This window comes from Sciurus vulgaris (assembly GCF_902686455.1).
Source record: "Sciurus vulgaris genome assembly, contig: HiC_scaffold_181_arrow_ctg1, whole genome shotgun sequence".
In the NCBI taxonomy this organism is placed as follows: Eukaryota; Metazoa; Chordata; class Mammalia; order Rodentia; family Sciuridae; genus Sciurus; species Sciurus vulgaris.
Window position 1 is genome coordinate 152,453 of NW_027632872.1, and position 25,717 is coordinate 178,169.

The following is a 25,717-nucleotide window of genomic DNA, read 5'->3' on the forward strand; positions in this document are numbered from 1 at the left end:
ATTCTTTAAAGTTTTTAAAATGTTAACTTTTTAATTTAATGTTTATGGAAATTTCCTAAATATGCCCTCATTTTGGAAATACGGTTTTGTACATACCAATTTTAGGTTGACAGTTATTTTCTTTCAGTATTTCTAACGTCATTGCTTTGTCTTCTGGATTTTGCTACTGAGAATTGTAGTCTCTTTAGTTGCAGATTCTTTGGTGACCCTTTTTGTTTTAGTCTATTAAGATCCTCCCTTTGTCTCACATATAATGTAGTTTCATGAAAATTGTGCCTTAATGTGGATAGATTTATTTTTATTGATCCTGTTTGGGATATATTGTGATTCTAATATCTACTTATTATCATTCAGCAATTCTGGAAAATTCCCATCTGTTTTTCATTCTGTTATTTCAAATTTTGTTATTAATTCCATCTGTCCTAATCTTGGGTTCCAGGTAACACTGATATGTAGTCTTATTTTTTCTCCATATCTTCATTTCTTTTTTTCATTTTTCATTCAAGCAACTCTGTCTTCCGTTTCTCTCTCTCTCTCTCTCTCTCTCTCTCTCTCTCTGGCTACATCTAATTAGATGTTTTACTAAGCCTTCAAAATTTCTATTAACACGGAACTTTTAATTTAAAAGATGCTGTTAATTTTATTTGCACTATATTTGTTCAGTTTCTTCCATTTTTAAAATATTTTTTCATATTTGTAATTGAATTTCATGTTTCCGTATACATTTTATATGAAGTAATTTTCTATCTCTGAAAATTCCCATCTGAAATAATTCAGAGACATGTATCATCTCTGCCTTCTTTGTTGACTTGTTTACATTGTGACCTCATATTTACTTAATATTAACCCATGGAATTGGGGCATAGGCAGCTCAAAAAGTGTGTATTTTCCTTAAAAAAGGATTTTTGTATTTTGTAGGAGTTCAAAGGATGTTCATAACTGGGAACCTTGTCTTAATTTAGAAAACTTGGGATCCAGATCCACCTTGAAGCTTCCTGGAGCAGGCTCTTCCTTTTTTGTATCATGTTACTTTTATAAGTATTTGCCACCATAATAGCTTCTATTCTTACTGTTTATTGCCTACCATGTAAGATTTAGTTCAGAGTATGACTGTGTGTGCATGTCTGCATGCATGAATATTTCAGGGAGTGAGAGAGAGGAAGAATATGTGTGTTGGGTTTCAGAGATGAAGACTTCATAGTTCTTGTAAATCATGCAGCTCAGCATTAAAAAGTACTGGTAGTTAAATACCTAGTTTATGTTAGGTAATCCCTTAGAAACTCTACTCTTACACAGTTGTGGAATTAGATGCCTGATGCTCTTGTTTTATACTCCTAAATTCTACCCCCCCTACAATCTGTTCTCTGGTTGCATTAGGTATATTATGAGTTAATCATTTTATTAAAATTTCTCAAATATATTTCTTATTTGTCTGTGTCATTGTCATATCTTGATTAAAGTTAAGTAGTTCAGATTTTTACTGAATACTTGTTATTTCTTACTAATTTTAAATTGTTAGGTGCTAGACATTCTGGACTATTTCTGTAGAAGTTGGTGGTTTTCAAGTCCTTAGTTATGTTTACATAGTTTTCAGGCAACCCATGTACATAAACTATACTGCCATTTAGAAATAAAGACTATGAAAATGAAAGTATATTATCCATTAAATCAGAAGTAATGATGATAATGATAGCTGATATATGAGTGCTTCGTATGTATCACATAATGTTAAGGTTTTTCATAATTTAATTTATTTAATCTTCACAGTAAGCTGTAAGATCAGTACAAGTATTTTTCCCATTTTATAGATGAGTATAAATAATTTATCTAAGACTATTTAGCTTATGTTAAGCATTCATATCTTATTTTCTCATCTAAAATATATCAAAATTAAATTAAAGAGTCTATTGATGACATGATGAATGTTGGTTAATAACTGCTAGGTTTCCTGATATATCTCCTTTTGTTGCCTTAATCCATGAGCATGTTTTACAAAATATGAAAAAAAAATGTTTTTCGTTCTTCAAGAGAATTGGATTGGGTGTGTATGCAGTTTCTAATGCTTCCAAACACATGGAACCTGTATCATCTGGGCACATGCTTTCTTAATCTATCTCAAGCAACTTTAGAAACCCCAGAATGTGCTTGAGTGTGTCTAGACATGAGCCATTACTCATCTGCTTGGTGCCATACTGCTGATCCTTCACTTCAATGCGTGTTGGTGTTGACCCTCTATGGGAATGTTTGAACCTGTTGTCTAATCACATGTGATACATCAATATGTATTCTCACAGATCTGTTATGGGCTAAAATGTTTAGTTTAGAATTTGATACTTTAAAGCATGAGACAAAAAGTTTGGGTGGTAATAGAGTTCATATTGTGTATGAATATTTATATATCTCTGAAAATGAATATATTAAAATTGAGTCACTGGGCAGACTTTTTAAAATATTAACTAAGGCATTTCTTCTCCATGAAGAAAATGTGTTCATCCTGAGTTTATTCTGACAATAAAAAATACATAAAATGGGATTTGGCTAAACAATTATACATGCAGTTATGAATTTTAGAAATCTTAAGGAAAATGGGAATTTCCTCATATTCTCTATAAAATTTGTTCAGGAAATAATTCCCTTCCTTCCTTTCTTCATTCCTTCCTCCACTCCTTCCTTCCTTCCTTCCTTCCTCCTTTCCTTTCCCTACTCATGATCTTGATTCTAAATAAGAAAAAGACCTTTTAATAATAGATTCAGAAAGAGGGCAGATCTTTCCTTTATGGGGTAATGAACTTGTTTGATTTTGACTTTTTTCCCAGCCCTTTTAAATTCCTTAATTTAACTTTCATTTCTTCAGTGTACAACAAAGCATTCTAATTGTTACAAAATCTCTCTTAAATGATAGGAAGATATTCATGTTTTTAACTTTCGTGAATAAAAGATTACCTTGGGGAAGGGAGCTAAAAGCACAGTAGCTAATACAAGTCTACGCAGTCTATATTAAGACATTTCTAAATGCAAAAACTTTGCAATAAGAAATGATAATCTTATGTGTGAAAAATCTCTTTCATGAAAAGAATCTTAGGAGGACATATAAATATACAATACTGAAAGATAGTATTAGGAAAGAATATAGTATGTAAAATTGAAAAAGAAATGAAAAAGTGAATGATGATGGAACATTTATTATAATGAACATTTATTTTGAAATTTTTACCTGTGGATTTTAATTAATTAATTAATTAATTAATTAATTTGAGGTTCTAATGATTGAACCCAGGGATGCTCCACCACTGAGCTCCATCCACTGCCCTTTTATCTTTTTATTTTGAGATAGGGTCTTGCTAAATTGCTGAGGCTGACCTAGAACTTGTTCTCCTGCCACAACCTCCGTAAATGCTGAGATTACAGGCATGTACCACTGTACTCAGCTTCTTATCTATATTACTTTTAGTATATATTACTCTATATAAACTATAATTATTGCTGCCTTTGGTATACAACCAATTCATACTATTTTCATCTTTCAACACCATATTTCAGTTGCACATAATTCTTTGTATAGGAGTGAGTAGATCCTGACAGATAAGAGCTTCTATTGCTGAAATGTTATAGAATTACTGAGTGCTTACAATAATTCTTATATCATAATCATGTTTATTTATTCAGCATTTATTAATCAGTGGGCATTATTTTAGCCACTTAACATTTTACTTATTTAATTACTAGGTAATAATAAAATATTTGTATGCTGCTTCAAATTTAAAAATTAAAAGTACTTCATAGATTTGTAGAGTTCTGTGCTATTTTTTCTTCTTTTGTTGGTTTTTCTGTTGCCAATTAAATATATTCATTACCTTTCCTACTGCCCATACTATACCAATTATATTTTTCTTTCTTATATATTTAAAAATTATATGATCACCCTATATTTTTGGATCTTTTTAATGAAAGAGTCCAACAATTTCCTAAAAAGATTTCAATGCAGAGAAGTCAATCCTTTTCTTTTAACCTTAAAAAAGTTTATTTGCTATTAACAGTTCACTCTATACTCATGTCCATGTAGTAGTATCAATGGTTAAATATTTTAAAATTGAGTGCTTATTTTATGATTTTGATGGTTAATTCCCCCTTTTGATGAAGTACAAATGTGAAATTTTTCAGGCTTAGCAGAATTAGGTACCCTGTTTGATCCCTTACAGAGCTCTTCTATTAATGAAGAAAATGGACTCACAGTTTCCTTTACTTGGGCATGTGTATATATTTTCTATCCTCTCAGTAATCGAACCCAGGGCCTTGTGCTTGCAAGGCAAGCATTCTACCAACTGAGCTATCTCCCCACCAGCCCTGTTTGTTTCTTCATAAAACAATTTTTATCTGTGTAGTGCTACCTCTAGCTCTTTTATGATCTATGTTAGTTCAGACAGACTGCACAGATTAACAGACTAAGCAAAGATCTAGGACTTGACATTTCTTTTATTTCATTTACTCTGTTGGATTACATGATGAGCACTTCTAGCCTCTATCTCTTGTTACCCTATACATGATCAGGTACTGTCCACTATCATCTTATGGGAGGACTTGCAGAGGATCCTGGTTCTAGGGAACCAGAACTCATTTCTTGCTCTTAGGTCAGAGCCCTGGCAGTGGACATAGCCTGTGGAAATTTATACTTGTTAAAATACTTTTTTAAAGTCCGCCCCACCACCAAGTACTCTATATTTTCTTTTGAAATTTATAATTTTCTTATTTATGCCTGCCTTTACTAAAATTCTCCTGGTGTTCTATGCTATAAGAATGGAGGCAATGGTTTCACGTGATATCCTCAGAGCACCCATTAAAAATCAGAAAACCTTACATCTCATCCTCTGAAAAACAATTCCAACTGCTTTCCCAGAGTGTATCCTGAAGTTTCTTTGTTATTTCACTAATCAGGAATTGAGGCTAGAGTTAGTTTCATCACATATTTTCTGATCATGCCTTGAGATGTCATTAGAGCTTTTATGTAGAAAAATTTGAAATGGACATAATTTTTAGGTAACTAGCACTTCTTCAGTTCCCTTTTAGCATAGTTATATCTCATGACCATCAGCAAACTACACACCCAGTTTTGTAAGTTTGTTGAGGAGAGCACCTGCCGACTGTTGAAGTATTGCAGCAACATGTAGGAAGCACCATTTTCTGGTTTCCAAAGCTGCCAGCTAGTAGTAGACTGTTCTCTCAGAGTGGGCTCTCGTACTTAGACATTTATTTTCTTCCCTAGAAACTTTAGGTGTCTCTAAAATATGGGTAAGTAAGCAGTTCAATTGAAACAGTGTTTTAAATACAAAACCTCAGCATACAAAAACCTGAATTCAGTGATTCTGGTGATCCTTCCAAACTTGGGTTTCTACTTGAATCTGTAAAAGAGTGTAGGATCTGTGGTTAACCTGTTTATTATTTAATATTTTTGACATCACTGCAAAGAATTGGTTGTCCTTTGGGAATGTTTCTATTATTCCAATTCAATTGATTGTCATTTAATTATAGACCAGAAAGAGTAGTTAGGTTATTTCATATAAAACAAATGGATACTATGGAATGGTATGGAGTCAGGAATTAAAGAGGTCATTTGGATGCTATGTCAAAAGTCAATGGCCTAGAATGCAGGTGGTATCACTTTACCTCATATGTTCATGAGTATCTCCAGGATATCCTTGTTGAAACCTGCAGGCATTTTTATGTAAATGCTATGCTTATGTTGTGAGGAGGTGAACCCAATTCCTAATGTTTTTATTGTTTAGACTCAGATGCCAAGTCAACACACTGGGCAACTGATCAAAGGTATACTCTAGTACTTCTCAGAAATCATGTGCTTATAAGCATGAGATTATAGTGTCTTATAGAGAGATCAAGAGTGCAAAATCCAATGTAACCAGAATAATATATATATTCTTCATTTATTATAGTATAAATATGAAATCTGTTACTAATATGTATATTTTTGATAGTCTTCTTTAATGCCTGTTTTAAATTGTAGATTCAGTGTTACACATGATGATAATTTTATTTTTTTCTTTTTTTTTCTTTTTTTAAATTTTTTAATTCACTTTTATTGTAAAAAAAAATGGGATACATCTTGTTTCTCTGTTTGTACATGAAGTAGAGGCATACCATTTGTGTAATCATGCATTTACCTAAGGTAATAGTTTTTGATACATTCTGTTATTGTTTTCTTCCCCCCACTTCTCCCACCCCTCTTATCCCCATATACAGTCCCTCCTTCCTCCATTTTTTTAAAATTTTTTTTAAATTTTTTTTTATTTTATTGTAAACAAATGGGATACATGTTGTTTCTCTGTACATGGCATAAAGGCATACCATTTGTTTAATCATAAATTTACATCGAGTAATGTTGTTTGATTCATTCTGTTATTTTTTTCCCTTCCCCCCACCCCTCCCACCCCTCTTTTCCCTCTATACAGTGCTTCCTTCCTCCATGCTTGTCCCCCTCCCTAACCCTGACTCTAACCCTAACACTAACGCTTCCCTCCCCCCATTATGTGTCATCATCCACTTATTAGTGATATCATTCTTCCTTTGGCTTTTTGAGATTGGCTTATCTCACTTAGCATGATATTCTCCAATTTCATCCATTTGCCTGCAAATGCCATCATTTTATCATTCTTTATGGCTGAGTAATATTCCATTCTATATATATATACCACAGCTTCTTTATCTACTCATCAATTGAAGGGCATCTAGGTTGGTTCCACAGTCTGGCTATTGTGAATTGAGCAGCTATGAACATTGATGTGGCTGTATCTCTGTAGTATGCTGATTTTAAGTCCTTTGGGTATAGGCCAAGGAGTGGGATAGCTGGGTCAAATGGAGGGTCCATTCCAAGTTTTCTAAGGAATCTCCACACTGCTTTCCAGAGTGGCTGCACTAATTTGCAGTCCCACCAGCAATGTATGAGTGTACCTTTCTCCCCACATCCTCGCCAACACCTGTTGTTGCTCGTATTCTTGATAATCGCCATTCTAATTGGGGTGAGATGGAATCTTAGGGTGGTTTTGATGTGCATTTCTCTTATTACTAAAGATGTTGAACATTTTTTCATATATCTGTTGATTGCTTGTACATCTTCTTCTGTGAAGTGTCTGTTCATTTTGTTAGCGATTTGTTGATTGAGTTATTTATGTTCTTAGTGTAGAGTTTTTTCAGTTCTTTATATATTCTGGAAATTAGAGCTCTATCTGAAGTATGAGAGGCAATGATATTCTCCCACTCTGTAGGCTCTCTCTTCACATTGCTGATAGTTACCTTTGTTGAGAGAAAGCTATTACTTTGAACCTGTCCCAGTTATTGATTCTTGCTTTTATTTCTTGTGCTATGGGAGTGCTGTTAAGGAAGTCTAATCCTAAGCCAACAAGGTGAAAATTTGGACCTACTTTTTCTTCTATAAGATGCAGGGTCTCTGGTCTGATTTCAAGGTCCTTGAGCCATTGCGAGTTGAGTTTTGTGCAGGGTGAGAGATAGGGGTTTAGTTTCATTCTGTTGCATATGGATTTCCAATTCTCCCAGCACCATTTGTTGAAGAGGCTATCTTTTCTCCATTGCATATTTTTGGCCCCTTTGTCTAGTATGAGAAAATTGTATTTATTTGGGTTTGTGTCCATGTCCTCTATTCTGTACCATTGATCTACCTTTCTATTTTGGTACCAATACCATGCTGTTTTTGTTACTATTGCTTTGTAGTAGAGTTGAAGATCTGGTATTGCAATACCCCCTGTTTCACTCTTCCTGCTAAGGATTGCTTTAGCTATTCTGGGTTTCTAATTCTTCCAGATGAATTTCATAATTGCTTCCTCTATTTCTGTAAGGTATGTCATTGGGATTTTAATTGGAATTGCATTGAATTTGTATAGCACTTTAGGTAGTATGGCCATTTTGTAATATTAATTCTTCCAATTCCAGAACAGGGAAGATCTTTCCATCTTCTAAGGTGTTCTTTAATTTCTTTCTTTAGTGTTGTATAGTTCTCATTGTAAAGGTCTTTCACCTCTTTTGTGAGATTGATTCCCAAGTATTTTATTTTTTTCGAGGCTATTGTGAATGGGGTGGTTTTCCTAATTTCTCTTTCTGAAGATTCATCACTTATGTATAAAAATGCATTGGATTTATGAGCATTGATCTTGTAACCTGCTACTTTACTGAATTCACTTATGAGTTCTAAGAGTTTTCTGGTGGAATTTCCAGGTTCCTCTAAATATATAATCATGTCATCAGCGAACAAGGATAGTTTGAGTTCTTCTTTTCCAATTCGTGTCCCTTTCTTTGGTTTGTCTAATTGCTCTGGCCAGACTCTCAAGGACGATGTTGAATAGAAGTGGTGAAAGAGGGCATCCCTGCCTTGTTCCAGTTTTTAGGGGGAATGCTTTCAGTTTTTCACCATTTAGAATGATACTAGCCATGGGCTTAGCCTAAATGGCGTTTACAATGTTAAGGAATGTTCCCATTATCCCTATTTTTTCTAATGTTTTGAGCATGAAGGGGTGCTGTATTTTATCAAATGCTTTTTCTGCATCTATTGAAATAATCATGTGATTCTTGACTTTAAGTCTATTGATATGGTGAATGACATTTATTGATTTCCTGATGTTGAACCAACCTTGCATCCCTGGGATGAAACCAACTTGATCATGGTGCACTATCTTTTTAATATGTTTTTGTATGCGATTTGCTAAAATTTTGTTGAGAATTTTTGCGTCGATGTTCATTAAGGATATTGGTCTGAAATTTTCTTTCCTTGATGAGTCTCTGTCTGGTTTAGGTATCAGTGTGATATTGGCTTCATAGAATGAGTTTGGGAGGGTTCCCTCCTCTTCTATTTTATGGAATACTTTGAGAAGTATTGGAATGAGCTCTTCTTTAAATGTTTTGTAGAACTCGGCCGAGAACCCATCTGGTCCCGGACTTTTCTTTGTTGGTAGGCTTTTGATGACTTCTTCTATTTCAGTACTTGAAATTGGTCTATTTAAATTGTTTATGTCCTCCTCGTTCAGTTTAGGCAATTCATATGTCTCTAGAAACCTGTTGATGTCTTCGAAATTTTCTATTTTGTTGGAGTATAGATTTTCAAAATAGCTTCTAATTATGTTTTGTATTTCAATCCTGTCTGTTGTGATATTTCCTTGTTCATTCTGAATTTTAGTGATTTGGGTTTTCTCTCGTCTTCTCTTTGTTAGTGTGGCTAAAGGTTTATCAATTTTGTTTATTTTTTCGAAGAACCAACTATTTTGTCAATTTTTTGTATTGTTTCTTTTCTTTCAATTTCATTGATTTCAGCTCTGAGTTTAACTATTTCCTGTCTTCTACTACTTTTGGTGCTGGTCTGTTCTTCTTTTTCTATGGCTTTGAGCTGTAGTGTTAGGTCGTTTATTTGTTGAGTTTTACTTCTGTTATTAAACGCGCTCCATAAAATAAATTTCCCTCTAAGTACTGCTTTCATAGTGTCCCAGAGATTTTGATATGATGTTTCTTTGTTCTCATTTACCTCTAAGAATTTTTTAATTTCCTTCCTAATATCTTCTGTTATCCATTCATCATATAATAGCATATTGTTTAATCTCCAGGTGTTGGAATAGTTTCTGTGTTTTACTCTTTCATTTATTTCTAACTTCAATCCATTATGATCTGATAGAATACATGGTAGTGTCTCTATCTTCTTGTATTTGCTAACATTAGCTTTGTGGCATAATATATGGTCTATTTTAGAGAAGGATTCATGTGCTGCTGAGAAGAAAGTGTATTCGCTCTTGTTGGATGGTATATTCTATAAATGTCCGTTAAGTCTAAATTATTGATTGTGTTATTGAGATCTATGGTTTCTTTGTTCAATTTTTGTCTGGAAGATCTGTCCAGTGGTGGGAGAGGTGTGTTAAAATCACCTAGTATTATTGTGTTATGGTCTATTTGATTTCTGAAATTGAGAAGGATTTGTTTGACATACATGGATGAGCCACTGTTTGGGGCATAGATATTTATGATTGTTCTATCTTGCTGATTTATTCTTCCCTTAAGCAGTATGAAATGACCTTCTTTATCCCTTCTGACTAACTTTGACTTGAAGTCCACATTATCTGAAATGAGGATGGATACTCCAGCTTTTTTGCTGAGTCCATGTGCATGGTATGTTTTCCCCATCCTTTCACCGTTAGTCTATGGGTATCTTTTTCTATGAGGTGAATCTCTTGCAGGCAACATATTGTTGGATCTTTCTTTTTAATCCAATCTGCCAGTCTATGTCTTTTGATTGATGAATTCAGGCCATTAACATTCAGGGTTATTATTGAGATATGATTTGGTTTCCCGGTCATTTGGTTCATTTTTTAAATTTTATTTATTTATTTGTTTAACACAACTTGGCTCCTCCTTTATTTTACAATTCCTTTAGGATAATTCCTCCCTTTGCTGATTTGCTTCTTTGTTTTTCATCTCTTCCTCATGGAATATTTTGCTGAGAATGTTCTGTAATGCTGGCTTCCTTTTTGTAAATTCTTTTAGCTTTTGTTTATCATGGAAGGAGTTTATTTCATCGTCAAATTTGAAGGTAAGTTTTGCTGGGTATAAGATTCTTGGTTGGCATCCATTTTCTTTCAGGGCTTGAAAAATGTTGTTCCAGGCCCTTCTAGCTTTTAGGGTCTGGATTGAAAAATCTGCTGATATCTGTATTGGTTTCCCCCTGAATGTAATTTGGTTCTTTTCTCTCACAGCCTTTAAAATTCTGTCTTTATTTTGTATGTTAGGCATTTTCATTATAATGTGCCTTGGTGTGGGTCTGTTGTAATTTTGTGTATTTGGAGTCCTATAAGCCTCTTGAACTTGATTTTCCATTTCATTCTTCAGATTTGGGAAATTTTCTGATATTATTTCATTGAATAGATTGTTCATTCCTTTGGTTTGTTTCTCTAAGCCTTCCTCAATCCCAGTAATTATTAAATTTGGTCTTTTCATGATATCCCATAGTTCTTGTAGATTCTGTTCATGATTTCTTACCATCTTCTCTGTTTGTTCAACTTTGTTTTCAAGGTTAAATATTTTGTCTTCAGTGTCTGAGGTTCTGTCTTCCAGGTGTTCTATCCTACTGGATATGCTTTCTATGGAGTTCTTAATTTGGTTTATTGTTTCCTTCATGTCAAGGATTTCTGTTTGTTTTTTTTTCAATATCTCTAACTCTTTATTGAAATGATCTTTTGCTTCCTGTATTTGCTCTTTTAACTGTTGATTGGTGTGATCATTCAATGCCTGCATTTGCTCTTTCATCTCATCATTTGCTTCCCTGATCATTTTAATTATGTACAATCTGAACTCCTTTTCTGTCATTTCTTCTGCCATGCTGTCTTTGGGTTTTATTGATGTAACATCTAGATTTGTTTGCAGCATTTTCTTTCCTTGTTTTCTCATATTGTTCAGGTATCAGTGGACCGCTGAGATATTGCAGATTTCCTTTATTGACTTACAATGTCCCTGAAGATTTCTATATATATCCCTCTTAGCCTTCAGTAGGCTGACGTCTTGGAGGAAGTTGATAATGCGGTGCTCCACAAGAAAGCTGCCTCTCTAGGAGTGGTGGCCTTCAGGTGGGGTATATTCCCTGCTAGTGGGCAGAGGTGTCTCCACTTGTTGACCAATGGTCATCCAAAGGGGAACTAGGCTGCGGGCTGAGGCAAGGCCTGTTTGGGCCTGTGTCTCTGGTTTTACCGTCCTTGTGGGGAAACCTCACCCGGCAGGAAAAACTCACCCGGTGGGAAGGTGTCGCTGGTCAGTTCCCTCCTAGAAGTTCCCCTCAATTTACAGCTACCGCCTGGGCTGGGCTGCCTTCTTCTGCAATGTTCCCAGGAGCCCGGCCCTACCTCCTGGCCCTGGGAGCCTCACCCTTCACAGATGAATCGCCTTAGGCTGCCCCTCCTCAGAGAATCTGCCCACAGGCCTGGAACCTTCGCTCCACCCCTAAGCCTGTCTCTGTGCGGCTCTTCCACCAAGAAGCCTCCTAGATCCTGGGACCCTGCTCTGCACCTAATTGCCTGGCTATGCAGCCCCTCCTGTGAGCAGCCACCTGGGGCCCCGTACAATTGCTCTGAATCCCAGAGACCTGCTACACACCTCTTCCTCCAGACAGCCGCCCAGTATTCCGGTGCGGTCACTAGGAGTCCAAGCAACTCACTGCATGCCTCGTCCTCCCACTGACCACCCGTAGCCCGGGGCAATCAATCACTCCATGTCAAAATGACCCTCCCTGTTCCTCCTCCTCCTCCAGGTAACCCCCCGGGTGTTCAGGAGCGGTCACTCTGAATCCACGTGACCCGCTGCACGGGTCCTCTGGGCAGCTGCACGGAGCTCTGGTGTGGCCACTCGAGACCAATCGACCCACCGCGCTTCTCCTCCCGGCAGCCCCCCTGTGTTCAGGAGTGATCGCTTTAAGTCCAAACAACTCACCACTCGCCTTCTTCTCTGAGCAGCCGCCTGGAGCTCCAATGCAGTCACTGTGAGTCCAAACGCCCTGCCATGCTCCTCCTCCTCCTCCTCCTCCTCCTTCTCCTCCGGGCAGGCCGGTGTTCAGAAGTGGTCTGGGTACAAAGAGCTTGCCACGCAGCCCCTCCTCTGGCAACCGCCTGTAGCTCTGGTGCAGTCACTCTGAATCCAAGTGGCCCCGCTCCTCCTCCTCCTCGTCCTCAGTGCAGGCCCCGGTGTTCAGAAGCAGTCGCTCTAAGTCTAAACAGCTCGCCGCGTAGCTTCTCCTCTGGCAACTGCCTGTAGCTCTGGTGTAGTCACTCCGAATCCAAGCGGCCTCGCTCCTCCTCCTCCTCCTCAGGGCAGGCCCCAGTGTCCTGAGTCCACACAGCTCTCCTCCCCGCTCCTCCCCTAGGCAGCTTTCGGAGCCCCAGTGGTGGCTCCGAGTCCCAGCGCTATGCTGAGCGGCCTCCTCTCCGATGCTCCCAGTTGTCCGAGTTCACTGCTCCAGCGGGGGGAGGGGCGTCTTGCCGGCAGCTCTACTTCACAAAATTCCCTGCGTTCCGGGACTACCGTCCCATCCGGGACGCCTCCCCAATGGGAGAGACTCACCCGGCTGCTTTGAGTTGGTCCCAAGTCTCTCAATTTCTCCTCTTTTGAATCCTGAGTCCTGGAGCAACATGAAATGCAGCCACCCTCTAGGCCGCCATCTTGAAAATCACATGATGATAGTTTTAAATGCAAAGAAATTGGAATTAAACATCAGTATCATGTAATGGCTCCAACTTTAAATTACCACACAAGTCCTTGGACCTGGTCAAAATGTAGTCAGAAATATATCACCAAGTTCCAAGAGTAAGTCTAAATTTATATTACTTTAGTTGAGTAATTGTTTATTTATTAGATTTTAAGATTTGAAATGTGTGTATTCTTTTAAAGGGTTTAATTTTTGTTTAGTTTTTCATTGTTTAGACTTGAGTTTACTTCCACTTCACAAATGGGTATTTGACAAAAGAAAAGGGTGTACATATATATTATTTTACTCCTTTTAAAACAGGAGTTACCTATCATGTTTATTTATTTGAACCCTTTCTTATGATGAAAACTCTGGGGGAAAACTTAATGGTGATCACAGCTTCTTTGTGTGGTTTTGAATTTTTCAGATTTATTAGGTCATATTTTGGGAGGAGTTGAATGGCTAAAGTTTGAGATGTCCCTAAAAAAGAGAATAATTAAATTCAAATGATAAGTTATTCAAGTAACTGTGTACAGCCACAGAGACGTGGAACCTCCAACATTACTTTTTGGAGACTTTTTCTAACTGAAGAGAGGAGGCAGATCCAAGTTTTTCTTATCTTCGCTCTTTACCTTCTACCGATTTTCTCTACTTCCCAATTTTTTTCCTTCTAAATGGTGTTTTCTGTCACCAGAACGTATCTAAAACACAAGCCCGAGCTCTTTCCAGAAAACCTTTTCTCATAAATGGAATACTCCTTTATTTCTTGCTGTTATATATATTCTAATCACCAATTTAATAGAGATATTATTTTCTATAGCTACCTTTCTCTTGATGAAGACTATGGGGATAAGTTAAGTATGCTTCAGAATGTATGTTCATAAGTATAGCCTATAATTATAACCAGGGGAGAATCATTTATCCTTATAATGGAATTTAATTTTAAATCACAACATATAGTTACTACTCTGTACATGTTATGTATAGATTTTTTCTATGGTAAACTAATGTATTGATAAAAAATACCACTGAATGTGTCTTTTCTCATACGGAAATAATAATATTTTTATTTTCTTTAATGGAGAATTTAAAAGTTGCATGTTCATTTTATTGAAAAAATTAAAATTCATTTTTAGCCAGCAAAAATTTCCAAAATGATTTCTTTTAACAAATTGTTGCTTTTAGTATAGTTGAAGTAGCTGAACATTTTCACACAATTTTCTCTGGAGTAACATACATATTTCCCAAGCTATTTACTATTTTTCCAAGTCATTTAAATTATATCATATATAGTCATGCATTCCTTGGTGAGGGGGATGCAGTTTGAGAAGTGCCTCACTAAGCATTTCACCATCATGTGAACATCATAGAGCATATTTTCCCACACCTGTATGATACAGGTCATTCACTAGATGTAGCCTTGATGTAATCAAGAAAACAGTAAACAGAAACTATGTCAGGCTGTTTCTGGCATAGAAGAAGAGTTTTACAGTAAATTTTTATAAGTAGGAATATACTCTAAAGATTGAAGAGTGTAGTATAGTAAATACATGAGCCAGTAATAGCCATTTATTATCAAGTACAATGGACTAAACCTGATCGCATGAGCTGCACTTTATTCTGCTGTGGTAGGTTTGTTCACACCAGCATCACCACAGACATGTGAGTAGTGTGTTGCACTACAACTTGGTGATGGCTACAGTGTCACTGGGTGATAGGAAGTTTTCAGCTCTGTTCTAATCTTAATGGCATCAGTGTCTCACAGGAGGTCCATCATTGCCTAAGACATTGTTAGGAGGCACGTGACTGTACTCTAATAGTAAGTTACAAGATGTTACCACTCTTAATTCAGAGATAAGCAGACCCAGGCTTAGGGAGATTAAGTATTCTAAGACATGGTGGCACTAAGATGTAAGCTCCCAATTTCAGTGACCTTGACTGTGCTGTGCTCTCTCTCCTTGAGAAACATGAAACTTGAGACAGAATGAGACATTTTGAAATTCCTTTTTTGTTGTTGTCTAGAACTAAAACAATACTATCAAATGATTTGAAAACCCACTTTTACCACATTTTGACAGTTTGGTAATTATATTTGAGGCATTACTATGATACCAAAGTAGATCCCAAATTGTCATATAAATTATATTGTGATGAATTTATACTTATTACTTGTCATCAAAATTTTTTTTGTGTGGTGTAAGGGATTGAATCCAGGGCCTTGTACATTTAGGCAGGTTCTCTTCCCTGATCTACATTCCCAGCCTGTTTTTTTTAAGTTTTGTATTGCATCTTTAAGTTTCATTTGGGATCAAGTGCAGACAAGCACACTAAAAATCCTTTGTAAACTCTGAGGCTTTCATTATGCATGTTGACGTGTGTTCATTTTTAAATTGTGAAAAAAAAAATTTTCTTGAAAGTATGAGAACAGCAGCAAATTTGATAAAGAATGTTGTATTGAAACGTATCCTCCTATATTTACAAGGTGCTATTTTCTGTCATTGTTACAGTACTGGCTATGGAGAATGCCTTCTTGATAAACCAAATGGAAGAATACATGACCAGTCTTCACAACGTGAACAAACAATGGGATCTTATGTTTGGTCCTGGATCACAAGTGTGTCCTTATTTGGTAAGAAAAACTCTGTCCCTTTGTTTAAGAACTACCAGAAAGTTGTAGTTAGGATATATTTGAAAATTTAGATTTGTTCTCTTGAATGGAAAGAACTTCAGCAATTTAGTAGCTGAAGTACTTATTGAAATTATGTAACACTAATTCTCATTTTATTATCTTAGGATCAAAGTTTTAGTGGAATTTTTCAGTTTAACTAGCACTGAATCTTAACCTTTGATTTTTAATTGGCATGGTATTTTTATTTAGGGGGTATAAATTGTTTTTAAAACTTTCTTTTTCCCTCTCATTTCCTCTGACTTGTATCAGTAAGTGACTTTTTGAAGGAAAGGGTTGCATTTGTGAGAGTTACTGACTATCTGAGTTTGAGGAGAGACAAAGATCTTTTTGAAGTGAGAATGCTGGTCTTATTTAATTAGACTATTAAATAAGTGTTCTCCAAGTTGTTCACCTGATTCACATCTAGGATTAGACCTTGCTGTGTTTCTTAGCAAAATTTTAAGTTTAGTGTATGTCATGAATTTTTAGGATGAAAGTTGGGTGGCCAAAATGAGTATATATTTACAAATACCAAAAGATATTAATAGATAATTTAATGGGTAGCCTAATTCAATTTGAGCATAAACATTATTTTTTGAAACAGAAGCATTTGAGTTCAATGCATAAATCTTATGTTTATAGTCTGATAGGTTATAACAAATATAGATGCCAATATCCCAGTCAAAATTAGAACACTCCTATCACTCTGAAAAGTTCAGTCTCCCCTGTTTTTGGATCATTTCCTGTCTCTCCGAAGACACCTCCTGTTTTGATTTCTATCTCTATAGATTAGTTTTCCTGTTCTTAATCTTGGTGTCAGTAGAAACGATGTGCATTTTCAGGGGAGGGCAGATCAGGCTTCATTTGTTCAACACAATGTTTTGAGCTTCATCTGCATTACTGTGTGCATCAGCACTTATTTAGTTATACAGAAGTGAAATTCAGCTGTCCAAATGCACGTAATTTACTTACTCTCTTGTCTATGAGCATTTGGATCCTTTCTGGCATGGGTCTGTTATGTATAAAGCTTCTATGACCTCTGTGCAAGTCTCCTTGTAGACATGTTTGCATTTCCCTTGGGGTAGACTCGCTGGGTATTAGAATACCCATATGTTTAACTTCATAAAATGTGCCAAACAATCTTTCAAAAGTATGTGCAGCACTTTACTTTCCAATGTAGAAATTTTCAGTTACTCTGCATTCCTTTCCATATTTTGATGCTGATAATCTTTTAAAAAACTTTTTAACCATTCTAATAAGCACAAAATGAAACCTCACTTGGTTTTAATTGTATTTCCCTGATTATTATCTATCTTGAGCATCATTTTATTTGCTTACTAGCCATCTGAATATTCCCCTTATGAGTTGGGAAGGTGGGCATGGTTGGGATTCTAGGTCAAAGTGATGAGATAGATGTGTTTTAAAGCCAGTGAAAATTAAAAAAAGGTGGCATTTAGGGTAGCAACATGTGGGACATGATAGATATATATTCCCTTTATTTATTAATAGAAAATTATAAGCCCTATATGTTATCTGTATTCAGTATTAAATGAACCTCTTATTGGTGGGGCATTATAAATAAATAAATTTTGCCTTAACACTTTCCTCTAGTCCCTTTATTTTGTGACTCTTACAAGGGAGTCTGTGTTAGATACTTTAAGTTGTAAATCAATTTGTGTGAAGACATTGTGAACCCAACTGAATATGAGTTAATTGTACTTCATGATGAATAGTATAACCTATCTTTTTCATGCTGTATTCTCATTATACATAATTATGTGTGTATGTGTATGTTTACATATGTGTGTCTGAATCTATAGATATTTATCGATGTAGGTATCTATAGCTATCTAGATATACATATAGATACAGATAGAAAAATCTATAGCTCTCTCTCATATATATATATATATATGAATGAGAACATGAGGATTATTTTAATTGTTTCTGGGAGATTTCCACAAAATGCACTTGTACATAGTACTTTCTATTCTGAGACTTTGTTTTTGTTCACTTCTAACAGCCTTATGCTGTTAGGTAATTTATTCTAATGGAAGGCACAAAGCATTTTTTCCCCGGCTGATAAAATTAAGAATAGGATTATTTCATTCAACAAAGATTTTTCAAGGGTGTACTATATCAGGCACTGTTCTCGGTGCTAAAGTTATATAAGGAAATAAAACAGATGATATCCCTTGTTTCCCAGAGTTTACATCCTAAGGACAAATTAGAAATATTGTTAATAATTAATACATAATAGTGCTATGAAACTAATCGGTGCCATAGACAGTAAAAATGGAGCAGAAAGAAGATGGAAGGATTAAAATTTAAAATATAGTGGTCAAGATAGATCTTGCATGAAGTTGCCAAATGAACTCTCTTAAAGAAGATAAGGGAATTAGCTCTGAGGATTTCTGGGGTCATCAAGTTTCAGACAAAGGGAACAGCTGAACTGCTAAGTCTAGAGAAGCCTGGAATGTTCAGAGCAGAGCATACAGCACCTCACAATTGAAGTAGACTGAAGGGAGAGAGACTTGCAGAAAGTAGCTGGGGAAATATTATGTAGAGCCTTGAAGACACTGTAAGGACTTAGTGTTTACATAAAGTGAAATAATTGAAAGATTTGAGGAGAGTCATCATTGGATTTGACTTAATTTAAAAACTCGTCTTGAAAAGGATCATTCTGGCAACCATGTTGAGGCTAAACTGTAGAGCAGAGGAGTGGAAACAGAGGGTATCTATTGCAGGGACAGAGGTGAGAGACACTGGTGGCTCAAGCCAGAGTGGGAGCAGTGAAGATGAGGAAAGGTCAGTTGTTGATGTAGTTTAGAAGGAACCCAAGCATTTTGCTAATGTGGACAATTCAATGAGGAAGAAGAGGCAGGATGACTGTAGGTTTTTCACCTACAGTGAACAATTTAGATCAATTCAGGAGAAGCAGGTTTTGCTGGGGAGGGGCAGGATTTTGATTTCCAGTGTTCTTTTGAAATGCTTCTTAGACAATCAGTTAAAGATGAATAAGCTGCTATATGTACAAATATGGAGTTTAGGAGAGAAATCTGGACTGGGAGTGATTGTAGAAAAGGGTAAAGGGTATGAGTCTGGAGATGTTCCAATATTAAGAGATCACAAAGACAAATTAAAAGTAGCAGAAGATACTTGGGAGGGATTCATCATTTAGGAAGAAAACCAAGCATGTTGCAGGATTAAGAATGCTCCTAGAAACCAAGAGGAAAGGAAGTATATCAAATAGGAAGAGTGATTAACTGTGTCACATACTGCTGATAAATCAAGAAAGACAGAGAATGAAAACTGACCACTGGTTTATAGCAGGGCAGAGGCATCCCACATATGAGCAGGTTCATGTGGAAATGGGACAGGAAAGCCTGAATTGGGTGAGGTTATGAGAAAATAGGCAGAGTGCTTTAGACAGTAAGAGACCGGAGAAAAGTATGGAGCTGGTGAGGGAAGTGAGAGCTAAGATTTTGTTGTTGCCATTGTTCTTGAGTGTGTTTGTATATTATTGGAAATGATCTCATGAAGTACTTCTCAAACTATCTGTAGTGAAAGATCCGTTTTTTTCAAAATTTCTGGTTACTTATATACTGATAACTTTATACAAAATAAAAATGACTGACTAGAAAAATAAAATGAAAAAGAGACATTAGAAGTGCATGCCAAAATTTTTTGTGGAAAACAATATGACCTTTCCTCAAGAAACTAGAAATAGAGTCATTATAAGATCCTGAAATTCCATTTCTGGGACTAAATTCCAAAGAATTGAAAGCAGGATCTTGAAGAGATGTTTGTACACTTATGTTCCTAGTGGTGTTATTAACAATAACCCAAAGATGGAAACACTCCAAGTGTCCATGGATGGAGAGAGGGATAAATCAAATGAGATATACATATGGTATGATCTGTGTTTCCACTAAAATTCATGTTGAAATTTAATTGTAATAATATTGGGAGGTGGGGCCTTGCACAAATGAAAACTTGCACAAATGAAAATGATATGGAAACTTACAAAGGAAAGATACTCTATTGTAGTATTCCTTAAAAAGGAACAGACTTCTGACACATGGAACGATATAATCCTTGGCAACATTATGCCAACTGAAATGAGCCTGTCACAGAAAGACAAATACTATGTGATTCTAATTGTATGAGGTGTCCAAAAGAGTCAAATTCGGCATAATTTTTTTTTCCTTTTTCACTGTAATTTTTACTTGTGATTATATGAAGGCAGTAATTCAGTTTTCATTTGTATCCTCTTTCTTGTCATTTTGATTCGTTGTTGTTTTTGGTACCAGGGATTGAATCCAAAGGTGCTTAATCACTGAGCCACATCCCTAGCCCTTTTTATTTTTAATTATTTAAAAATTTTTTGGTACCAGGACTTGAAACCAGGAATGGGAACCACTGAGTCACATCCCCAGCCCTTAATATTTTTTATTTTGAGACAAGGCCTCAGTAAGTTGCTGAGGGTCTCACTAAGTTGCTGTGGCTGGATTTGAACTTTTGATTCTTCTGCCTCAGACTCCAGAGCTGCTGGGATCACAGGCATGTACTACCAGGCCAAGTATATTTTATTTTGAGACAGTTTTGCTAAATTGCGAAGGGCCTTGCTAAGTTGCTGATGCTGGCCTTGAGTTTACAATCCTCCTGCCTCAGCCTCCCAAATCACTGGGATTATAGGCATGTCCCACTGTGTCTGGCTCTCTTGCCATTTTGATTACTTCTACAAAGACATTATTTGAGTACTGGTTGTATTAGAATTGTTTCTTTCCTAGGATGTTATCTTTGCCTTCATCTTTTTTCATGGTTTTATAATGTGATTAAATTCTTATTTTATTGAATATATAAGCTTACATTGTTCTCTATTATAAATCAATTATGAAGAATTTCTCTTCATCATCTTATTTCCTAGGTTGAATTTTTATCTCTTACACAGTGTCTTTCACAGTTGTTATTCTTTTGTTTTTGCCATTGTCTTTACATATTTCTATTCAACTTCTGTTTTGTTCTGTCTGTATATCATAATTGCTCAGATATGGTATGGTGATTTTTTTCAAGTTCTTTTTTCAGTATATGAGAATACTTTATTTTTCTCTTAGAACTATGATTTAAGGGCTAGGTATTTAATATTCTAGTCATGTTTCTATAACATTAGGAATTCATTAGAGAAAGGAGGAAGCTCATCTGAGTGTGCAACATTTTTTTAAAATATATATTATTTTAGTTGTAAATGGACACAATGCCTTTATTTGTTTTTATGTGGTGCTGAGGATCGAATCCAGTGCCTCACACATGCTAGGCAAGTGCTTTATTAGTGATCTGCAGCCCCAGCCCATGAGTGTGTGGAATATTTTTAAAGAACTTGGGCTACCAGAAGTGGTGGCACATACCTGTAATCCCAATGACTCAGGAGGCTGAAGCAGGAGGATCAGAAGTTCAAGACCAGGCTGGGCAACTTAGGAAGATCCTGTCTCAAAATTTAAAAATTCAAAAGGCTGGGAATGTAGCTTAGAGGTAGAGAGTACCTCTGAGTTCAATTTCTAGTATGAAAAAAATAAAATCTTGGACTCTATCTTCTAAGATTTTGTTAAATATTCTAAATTAGGGGTCATGCTTCATATGAAGGTTACTTGTATTCTTCAGGTTGTTTGCCCAACTTACTATATAATCCTGGAGACTTTACTTTCATCAGAGAGAATTGGCCTGTTTTGTTGCTCATTTTCCTCCCTTCCTTCCTTTCCTTTCCTTTTTATTTCTTTTTTTTTTTTTAATTTCTTCTATCCCCTGCTCAGAAGAGTAGGGAAGATAAAGATGCCCTTCAGTTTTCTTCTCTCTAGATTTGGTATTAGTGAGAATTTTCAAGGTTTTATTCCTTTAGCAGTGCAGTTGATGGGGCAGGCAGTTGAGGGTACTGCTGGGTCATTCCAATATACCCCAAATCTTCTTATTGTTTTTCTTTCCTTCTTTCTGAACAGCTTACAGTTTCCTGAAGCTCCTGGACTCTTATGCCTTTGCATATGCTATTCCCTCTTCATAAAATGGAAAAAGTTTGTTGACTTGATCAATTGTCACTCGTCCTTCAAGGACTCAGCTCTTTTATTATCACACTGCCCATGAAGTCTTTCCTGGTTATCTCTTCCCACTGCCCAGATGAAGGGAGGGGCTCCAATGCTGTGCTCCTTATGTACCTTATATGTTCCACTCCTGAAGTTAATGGCATTTTCATGTTATTTTTCTGTCTGCCCTCAAGTTCTTTACTATTATAAATTCTCTAAGGCAAGAAAGAGTCTCATTTATCTCTGTATCTTGAAGGCCTCGCTTAGTACCTGACTTAGAGTAGGGGAAAAAGAAGGAAGCTAAGGTTTACTGAGAGACCATTATGTGCTAACGTGATTCTAGATGCTTTATGTATATTTTTTGGCAAAATAATTTTATTTCCTAACACATGGTAAACATATATATCCAATGCGTTCCTCCTGCATATCTATCCAAAAATGACTTCCAAACCACAACTGTTTTGACAAATACTGAAGTTGTCTTAGTTGAAATTTGAAAAATGCTTTTGGACAGATAACATTCTGGATTGGTCATAGAAGAATTTGCTTTAGTTAGATGAATTCTGTAACTTTAAAGCTTTAAATAGCTACTACTTTTGTATCTTAATACTTCCAGATGAATAGGATGCAGCAGCTTGTATTCCAGAGAACATCCAATCAGTTTTTCTGATGATGGAATCACTTATCCACATCTGTTGGTATTGTACAGGCAGATTCACATGGTGATGGCAAAGCATCCATAATGGCTTTGACAGCATCAGGATCACACTTGAAGGGGCTCTCGGACACTGTTGTATTCACACAACTGATTCCTTTTCCATCGTTTTCGTAGTCACTAGTGCTTTCCAGTAGTCACAAGTGCTTTTAATAATATCAATTACAAAGTCCTTATCTTTAAATTCAGCATTGAAAGCAAATTCATTGAATTTGTTTTCCATCAGGAACCTTATACCTTCTAAACCAGTCCACAGTAGCTACTAGGTAGCTAGGTTTCAGCCCTTTGACATCATTAATATCATAATTTGCTGCAACAGGACCATCCACATTAATGGCAATGACTTTCTGATCAGTTTCTCCTTTGTCAATCATAACCAGTAGGCCCAGAATATTCACCCTGATTATTTCAGCTCTTGTACATACCTTGCTTCCAGTTTCACAAACATCAATTGGGTCATTGTCACCGGAACAGCCAGTATGTTTATCACTGTGTCCTGGGTCTTCCCAAGTCTGAGGGATGGCACCATAGTTCCAGATACACCCCTTGTAAGGGAAGAAATTCGCAACATAAGGGAATTTCCCTTTTTTCACATCTTGCTTAATTGACCATTTTTGCATTAGAGTGGAACTTCAACTACCAGGTGGAGGACATTCTTATCTGCATACATTGGAATATCATGAAATAGAGATATATATTATCCTTTTTCATTTTGAGGAAGACTCTGTACTCAAGGATGACAGGTGTGGAGCGCTCCTTGCTGCTGAAGCCGCTCAGGGGGCCAGAGACAAGTCACCACCACACCACACAGCCTGCTTTATGTATTTTTACACCTTATCTCATCTAACTTTACAGCTACCCTGTAAGTAGGTAATGTTATTCCCACTTAACAGATGAGAGGAACTTAAACTGAAAAGTTAAATAAGTTTTCTAAGGTTATGGTCTTGGTTAATTTTACAGTTAGGATCTGTCTTCAGTCCTGATTCACAAGCTTAACATTATACTATTAAGTACTTGTGCACTGAATGTTTAGGTCCATTCTGGATAAACTTGCCTTCAATAAGTAATTTTACCTCAGATTTGCTTATAGATAACTTTTTTATTTTTTCTTTTTAGAAATGGGATTTGACCGATATAAAATGGTGGTACAAGTAGTGATTGGAGAACAAAGAGGTGAAGGAGTACTGTGAATAGTTGTTTTTTTTCCTTCTTGTTTTATTCATCTGTTTCTTATGAGGTATTCTTCCTCTTGAAAATTCAGTAAAATTGTGTCCTTGCAAAAATGAGGAAAAAGGACAGTGTAACAAAATGCAGCTGTGAACTGAAGAGGTCTTGGGACTAAGGTCCAGTCTAGATGAGTTACAGGGGGTAATTCCCTCTTTGAAGTATCTATAGGCTAGTAAATCTTTTACGGTTTATGTGTACATGCTTCCATAGACAACATAGGATTATGGACATATGTTTCCTACCATATTCCTCATTGCCCAGCTTTTGATATGTTTACTTGCACAAATTATTTAAAAATTGAGACCTCCTTATTAGCAAATCTACTAGCCTTTCATAGCTCTTGTTCTTGGCCTTGGCTTCTGTTTCTTAAAAGTCATTCCTTTTTTTTTTTTTTTTTTTTTTTGGTGCTGGGGATCGAACCTAGGGCCTTTCTAACTTGTTTTTCTGACTGCTTATGTTCCTTTCCTCACTGGCTCCTTTCTCCCTTATATCCCAGTTGTGAGCTTTCTACAAGGTTCAGTTCTTGCCTTCTGTTCTTCTTGGTGCTTTTGCAGGAGCTCATTCATTCTCATGCTCTCATTTCTATATTATTGATTCCAAAATCTGTTACATGTATTTTCCTATGCCTAAGTGTTAATCTTCTATCTTCCTTTAACATAGTACCTAATACAGGATTTTATAAGAAAGTACATTATTACATATTGTATAAGAAGGTATTGAATTAAATGAATTAAAAATATCTTGTAGATATTACCACTGAGAATTTTCACCATAGAATATTAGATCTGGAAGGTACTATAATTATTTTCTAATGTCCTTATTTTATGGATGCCACTTCAGCATAGTTTGCCCAAAAATATATATCTGGGTGGTGTCATTGTTACTAATAGAGCTCAATCTTCTGACTCCTTCCCTTGACTGGGTAGGACACATACACACAAAATAAATAAAGTGGCTAGGGATATAACTCAAGTGCTAGAATGTCACTAGGTTCAATTGCCAGTACCCAGTGTGTAAGGGGTAAAAGTAAAGCTCGCTTGGTGGCATGTTCCCAGCTACTTGGGAGGATAAGGCAGGAGTATGTGAACCTAGGAGTTTGGGGCAGCTTGGGCTATATAACAAGACCCTTTATCTTAAAAACAAACAAATCCCACCATCATGTATTTCTGTAATACACCAATAAAAATATGGAAAAAAATAAAAAGAGAAAAAAGGTATGTGACATACTAGATGGAACAGCTGGTGAAACTTCAAAAAAGAAAAACACTTTCAAAAGTAAACTGAATAATATGGAATATATCTATATCTTCCTCTGTAAGCTTGAGTTCAGAACTAGTTGAATGGCCTTGGACAGTACTTAATTTCTCTGATCCTCACTTTCTACATATTTATTAAATGGGTATAATAGTACCCACCTTGTAGGACTGAGTTAATACATGGAAAGCACTAGGACTAGTGACTATACCGACTGGCACAAAGTAAGAATTCAGTAAATGTTAATGATGATGAATCATATTCATACATTTCATTAAAATGTAAAACATTTGTAATTACCTTTTTATATAACATCATATTGTGTATACCTTTTCATGATTTTGAGTGTATTCTTTTTGCAGAATATCTCTTTAATGACTACATAGAATTTTTAAAATCTTTTTTAATATATGTATTTTTAATTGTTGATGGACCTGTATTTAATGTATTTATTTATATATGGTGCAGGATCAAACCCAGGGTTTAACACATGCCAGGCAAGTGCTCTACCACTGAACCACAACCCTAGCTCTACATAGAATTTCATTGCC

General features: G+C 36.0%; 1 protein-coding gene and 1 pseudogene across 2 annotated transcripts in view; one reads left to right on the forward strand and one right to left on the reverse strand.

Annotated features, from left to right (window-relative positions):
* The window catches only part of LOC306652372 (uncharacterized protein), a 131,659-nt gene that overhangs the window by 65,539 nt on the left and 40,403 nt on the right, over positions 1 to 25,717 (forward strand). Inside the window, exons 3-4 of the mRNA XM_079125306.1 lie at positions 4,200 to 4,253; positions 15,736 to 15,857. Coding sequence (XP_078981432.1) covers positions 4,213 to 4,253; positions 15,736 to 15,857 — 163 coding nt within the window. The 5' untranslated portion in view covers positions 4,200 to 4,212. The remainder of the gene's footprint in view (positions 1 to 4,199; positions 4,254 to 15,735; positions 15,858 to 25,717) is intronic.
* LOC306652369 (inorganic pyrophosphatase-like) lies at positions 22,262 to 24,959 on the reverse strand (annotated as a pseudogene). Its single transcript has 2 exons — positions 24,919 to 24,959; positions 22,262 to 23,457 (listed from the first exon to the last, which is right to left on the reverse strand). The product of its transcript is annotated as an inorganic pyrophosphatase-like (transcript).